At 43.8% G+C, this 6,622-nt stretch overlaps 1 protein-coding gene across 1 annotated transcript in view; it reads left to right on the top strand.

Moving 5' to 3' along the window:
• The window catches only part of LOC116703547 (homeobox protein Dlx4a), a gene marked incomplete at its 5' end in the record, with an annotated part of 18,091 nt that overhangs the window by 3,421 nt on the left and 8,048 nt on the right, over positions 1–6,622 (top strand). The window contains 1 exon segment of the mRNA XM_032538345.1: positions 4,376–4,572. Coding sequence (XP_032394236.1) covers positions 4,376–4,572 — 197 coding nt within the window.

Here is a 6,622-nt window from a genome sequence, read left to right on the forward strand (position 1 = left end):
GATAGATAGATACTTTATTCATCCCCAAGGAAATTTTAGGCATCCAGTAGCAAGACAACCATAACACAACAAACACATATATCCCACATATATTACACATATACACACATACATAATAATACAAATAAAGCTCACTCCCAGAAATGCGATGCCCCTGATAAGGTGAGACATTATGGTAGACCGGGTGCAAAAGTAACCTATGTATATTTATTATAAATGTATATATTATATATATATCTATTATTTGTGTTCACACACAGCCAATTAAACATATCATATTTGCTTATTTGGGTGCACTTGTGGTTATTATCGTCATCGCAATAATAACTGGCGCAATTACCAAAAGACACTACAACTGTCGTTCTTGTTTTTTAGTGCTGCCTTTTATATTAATAGTAATATTTTATATAAATATTAATATTAATATTTTGTATAAATAGTTTTAAAAAAAACAAAAAAACATTTAAAGGCGGAAATAAAACATATTTTGACACATGCTCTACCTAAACAGCAGTGTTGTCTGTGGGACGCCAAACATTAAAGTAAAGCTACTGCCAGCCAAAGGTTGTTAATGTCCACCCTGGTCCCGTCTCCGTCTCTAAGTGTCTCTCCTCCAGGGTTGTTAATGTCCACCCTGGTCCCGTCTCCGTCTCTAAGTGTCTCTCCTCCAGGGTTGTTAATGTCCACCCTGGTCCCGTCTCCTTCTCTAAGTGTCTCTCCTCCAGTGTTGTTAATGTCCACCCTGGTCCCGTCTCCTTCTCTAAGTGTCTCTCCTCCAGGGTTGTTAATGTCCACCTGGTCCGTCTCGTCTCTAAGTGTCTCTCCTCAGTGTTGTTAATGTCCACCCTGGTTCCTTCTCCTTCTTAAGTGTCTCCTCCAGGTTGTTATGTCCACCCTGGTCCCTGTCCTTCTCTAAGTGTTCTCCTCCAGTGTTGTTAAGTCCACCGGTCCGTCTCCGTCCTAAGTGTCTCTCCTCCAGTGTTGTTAATGTCCACCCTGGTCCCTTCTCCTCTCTAAGTGTCTCTCCTCCAGTGTTGTTAATGTCCACCCTGGTCCCTTCTCTTCTCTAAGTGTCTCTCCTCCAGGTTGTTAATGTCCACCCTGGTCCTCTCCTTCTAAGGTCTCTTCCAGTGTTGTTAATGTCACCTGGTCCGTCTTCGTCTCTAAGTGTCTCTCCTCCAGTGTGTTAATGTCCACCCTGGTCGTTCTTCTCTAAGTGTCTCTCCTCCATGTTGTTAATGTCCACCCTGGTCCCTCTCCTTCTCTAAGTGTCTTCCTCCGTGTTGTTAATGTCCACCCTGGTCCGTCTCCTTCTCTAAGTGTCTCTCCTCCAGTGTGTTAATGTCCACCCTGGTCCCTTCTCCTTCTCTAAGTGTCTCTCCTCCAGGTTGTTAATGTCCACCCTGGTCCTTCTCTTCTCTAAGTGTCTTCTCCTCCAGTGTTGTTAATGTCCACCCTGCCCTCTCCTTCTCTAAGTGTCTCTCCTCCAGTTGTTATGTCCACCTGGTCCCTTCCTTCTTCAAGTGTCTTCCTCCGGGTTTTAATGTCCACTGGTCCTTCTCCTTCTCTAAGTGTCTCTCCTCCAGTGTTGTTAATGTCCACCTGGTCCCTTCCTTCTCTAAGTGTCTCTCCTCCCAGGTTGTTAATGTCCACCCTGGTCCCTTCTCCTTCTCTAAGTGTCTCTCCCAGTGTTGTTAATGTCCTAGGTCCCTCTCCTTCTCTAAGTGTCTCTCTCCAGTGTTGTTAATGTCACCCTGGTCCCTTCTCCTTCTCTAAGTGTCTCTCCCTCCAGGTTGTTAATGTCCACCCTGGTCCCTTCTCCTTCTCTAAGTGTCTCTCCTCCAGTGTTGTTAATGTCCACCCTGGTCCCTTCTCCTTCTCTAAGTGTCTCTCCTCCAGTGTTGTTAATGTCCACCCTGGTCCCTTCTCCTTCTCTAAGTGTCTCTCCTCCAGTGTTGTTAATGTCCACCCTGGTCCCTTCTCCTTCTCTAAGTGTCTCTCCTCCAGTGTTGTTAATGTCCACCCTGGTCCCTTCTCCTTCTCTAAGTGTCTCTCCTCCCGGGTTGTTAATGTCCACCCTGGTCCCTTCTCCTTCTCTAAGTGTCTCTCCTCCAGGTTTGTTAATGTCCACCCTGGTCCCTTCTCCTTCTCTAAGTGTCTCTCCTCCAGTGTTGTTAATGTCCACCCTGGTCCCTTCTCCTTCTCTAAGTGTCTCTCCTCCAGTGTTGTTAATGTCCACCCTGGTCCCTTCTCCTTCTCTAAGTGTCTCTCCTCCAGTGTTGTTAATGTCCACCCTGGTCTCTCCTTCTAAGGTCTCTCCTCCAGTGTTGTAATGTCACCCTGGTCCCTTCTCCTCTCCTAGTGGTCTCTCTCCAGTGTTGTTAAGTCACCCTGGTCCCTTTCTTCTCTAAGTGTCTCTCCTCCAGTGTTGTTAATGTCCACCCTGGTCCCTTCTCCTTCTCTAAGTGTCTCTCCTCCAGGGTTGTTAATGTCCACCCTGGTCCCTTCTCACTCTCTAAGTGTCTCTCCTCCAGTGTTGTTAATGTCCACCCTGGTCCCTTCTCCTTCTCTAAGTGTCTCTCCTCCAGGGTTGTTAATGTCCACCCTGGTCCCTTCTCCTTCTCTAAGTGTCTCTCCTCCAGTGTTGTTAATGTCCACCCTGGTCCCTTCTCCTTCTCTAAGTGTCTCTCCTCCAGGGTTGTTAATGTCCACCCTGGTCCCTTCTCCTTCTCTAAGTGTCTCTCCTCCAGTGTTGTTAATGTCCACCCTGGTCCCTTCTCCTTCTCTAAGTGTCTCTCCTCAGTGTTGTTAATGTCCACCTGTCCCTTCTCTCTCAAGTGTCTCCCTCCATGTTGTTAATGTCCACCTGGTCCCTTCTCCTTCTCTAAGTGTCTCCTCCAGTGTTGTAATGTCCCACCGGTCCCTTCCTTCTCTAAGTGTCTCTCCTCCAGTGTTGTTAATGTCCACCTGGTCCCTTCTCCTTCTCTAAGTGTCTCGCTCCAGTGTTGTTAATGCACCCTGGTCCCTTCTCCTTCTCTAAGGTCTCTCCTCCCGTGTTGTTAATGTCCACCCTAGTCCTTCTCACTCTCTAAGTGTCTCTCCTCCAGTGGTTGTTAATGTCCACCCTGGTCCCTTCTCCTCTCAAGTGTCTCTCCTCCAGGGTTGTTAATGTCCACCCTGGTCCCTTCTCCTTCTCAAGGTCTCTCCTCCAGTGTTGTAATGTCCACCTGGTCCCTTCTCCTTCTCTAAGTGTCCCCTCAGGTTGTTAATGTCCACCCTAGTCCCTTTTCCTTCTCTAAGTGTCTCTCCTCCAGTGTCGATGCACGTCAGCGCAGGGCTGCTGCTGTGTCCCGCGGCTCCTGCGTGAGCTGCAGCTCAGTTACAGAACCCGAGCGTCTTGTGGGGCCTCGGCTTGTCCACAGCTGTTCCCTCCTGCCACTGCAGGCTAGAAGCTCATGTCATAACAAAGATCAGCGTGGGCGAACACAGTTGGATAGCTTTCTCGAGAAGAAAAAAAACTTGAAATGAAGAAAAAGCCCTCGTGACGGAGCTGCACGTAACCCAAACTCCTTTAGAGAAAACAAAGAGGATTTATCTTTTTACCTGCATGCATTCTGCTGAAGTTGTTACACACACACATATATATATATATATATATATATATATATATATATATATATATATATATATGTATATGTATATGTATAAGGCTGAATTGTGCTTAGTTTATGGCATTTTGTTCCTTGAATTCAGAGCAGTCTGGACTCAGTGATTCCTGCAGTAAATCCACCAGAACATATTTCACAGAATTAATTTGTGTCACACATTATTACATTGAAAAAATTGAAAAGCCTTTTATTTTGAAACAAATTCATATTTTAGTCCCCTGCGGCTACCACAGATGTTTTCTGTTTCATGGTTAAATCTGAGAGGGTTGAGGTTACGTGCACATGCAGCTGAACTGTTTTAGTGTAATCCAATGGTTAGGCCCCTACATGTTGGACAAAATCCAATAAATGGACCTGCATTTTATTTTTTAATGTGTTGCTTTTTACTCTCTAATAGATAAAAAACATTAATTCTTGGTATTTTTGTTTTGACTTTTATATATACATACTGCTCACATTTTACTTTCCTAAGCGTTTTCATGGGATAGACATGGCATAAACTTCACATGATGAGGAAAACAACGCAAGTTTCAACAAGTGTTCCTTTTTAACAAATCTCAAATATGTCACAAAACCTGTCAGTAAAACCCTTCATGAAGCGCAAAGGGATGAAAACACTGCGTAGGACGATGCATCCCTGTAACTTCCTGTGTGCCCCCCCACCCCATAGAAATGCCCTGTGTTGATATTTATCTGCTCTTCTCCAGAACACGAGAAGCCCACGACGGTGATAGAGAACGGGGAGGTGAGGCTGAACGGGAAGGGGAAGAAGATCAGGAAGCCCCGGACCATTTACTCCAGCCTGCAGCTCCAGGCCCTGAACCAGCGCTTCCAGCAGACCCAGTACCTCGCCCTGCCCGAGAGGGCCGACCTGGCGGCCAAACTGGGGCTGACGCAGACCCAGGTACTAACACATTGACACACACACACATTATACACTGACATGGGCTAAGTGCTCTTTCACATTTAGAAGCAATACACTCTCCAAAATTTAAGTTATTTTAGGTTCTTTACATTTCAAGATGATTCATGAAAATACATTAAAATAAATCCTAATGAAGTATTTTACACTCATGAGGGAATAAAAAAAAAACTATATTCCTGAGGGTATACAAACATAAATATATGTGATGACAGGAGTTGTAAACATGTTCTAATATGAACAAAGTGTTTGCTAATTTCTCTAATTGAGGGCCTATGTGCATAATCTCGTCCTTAACTTTAAAGTATACATGACACACTGGGAGGAAGTTGCCCTGAGCTATCACTGCAAGGCGTGACCACAACATAGGTTAATATTGATACAACATACATGTGGTATATAGAAAAAATCCCTACCTCCCGAAAAAACAATTATAACAATTAAATCCGATTTATTCTAGAAACTTAATCTTTCTTGTTTCTGTGGATTGGATGCAAAGCCTCCCTTTGTTCACAGTGAAAGGGCATTAATGCCATTAAAGCCCACACAGGCCCTGGTACATTCTTTGTTCCGTTGTCATGCTGTCGTGTTGACTAACTCTGAGGGCCCTATTTTAACGATCTAAGCGCACGGCATGAGGCGCCAGGCGCAGGTGCGTTCAGGGCGTGTCCAAATCCACTTTTGCTAGTTAAAAAGGAAAGGGTTGTACGCGGCTTCATTAATCAGAGGTTTGTTTTGGGCGTAACATGCAATAAATCCAATTAGAGGCCCTCTCACGTTCCCTTTAAAAGCCAGGCGTGGTTGGACCTTGGCGCGTCGCTGTATGATGGAGGATTTGCATATTTTTATTTTTCGATCTTCTGAATTTGTGTGTACTGCTGCGCGCCCCTGTGTGTGTGTAACAAACTGTTAAAATACAATGACATCCTGCGCTATTGACTTCCGACCAGGTTTTTGGTTCAATGGTGCATTCAAGATAGCAATACGACCAGCACTCCCAGAATGCACCTGAACACACCTCCCTGTAAGACCAGCACACCCAGAATGCACCTGAACACACCTCCCTGTAAGACCAGCACACCCATGGGCGCAGGTGCATTTGCTGTGGACGCTGGATGGGAAAATAACAACTGCGTCAATCTTAAACTAACAAAGACACTTATTTAAATGGAATAAAAAGATGTCAGTTCATAAAAAGCCTTCAATTACAGATAACAGCAAGGGGAAATGTTAAAGGTAGTTTTGTCTGTAGCCTTGTATTTCATTTAGCGCTCTTTCTTTGGCACTTGTTTTTTTAGAAATCACAGTCTCTCTAAAGATATGTTTTTACAGAATGCATAGCCTATGTTTCTATGACATGATACATTTTTCATTATGAAACGAGCGAATATGTAGTTTCTGTGTTTTGGCTTTGTAGGACAGTGTAGTTATAATATATATAAAGTACTAGCACATTCATTCTATGACATTAGTTGCAATTTATTCTTTCACGAAAAAGATTACAAACAGATTTTTACACATATGTGGAGCATTTGGTCAAATTTGGAAAAGAGAAACCTTGTTCTTCATGTCATCAGTCATCAGGAACACAGCTACCACCATAGCTATTGTAATATATACTCCATTTATATTGTGTATAATGTGTCAGAAATTCACATCACGCCTTTTTCAAAGAACGGCTGGACACTGGGAGACTTGTTTTGCCACTTGTCAACTTTCCCCCTTTATTTCTTTCTATTTGTCTATTTCCTTTTTCTCAAAACACACACACGCACACACACAAAGCCCAGTCTCTGTTATTTAGAGCTCTTATCATGTACATTATGTACTGTATATGCAAATATAATCATTGTTCTTTCTCAGCAGCAGAAAAGGAGACACGGCACGTTTTGTCAACAAATAAAACCACATGTATTTTTGTCATATAGTGATCTGTGTTGAATTATCACGCATCGAAAAGGTGAGAAGTAAAGGCTTGAGCAGGTGTCGCTTTGAGGAAACATACGTGTGTGTGTGTGTGTGTGTGTGTGTG

Source organism: Etheostoma spectabile, chromosome 15 (genome assembly GCF_008692095.1).
Source record: "Etheostoma spectabile isolate EspeVRDwgs_2016 chromosome 15, UIUC_Espe_1.0, whole genome shotgun sequence".
In the NCBI taxonomy this organism is placed as follows: Eukaryota; Metazoa; Chordata; class Actinopteri; order Perciformes; family Percidae; genus Etheostoma; species Etheostoma spectabile.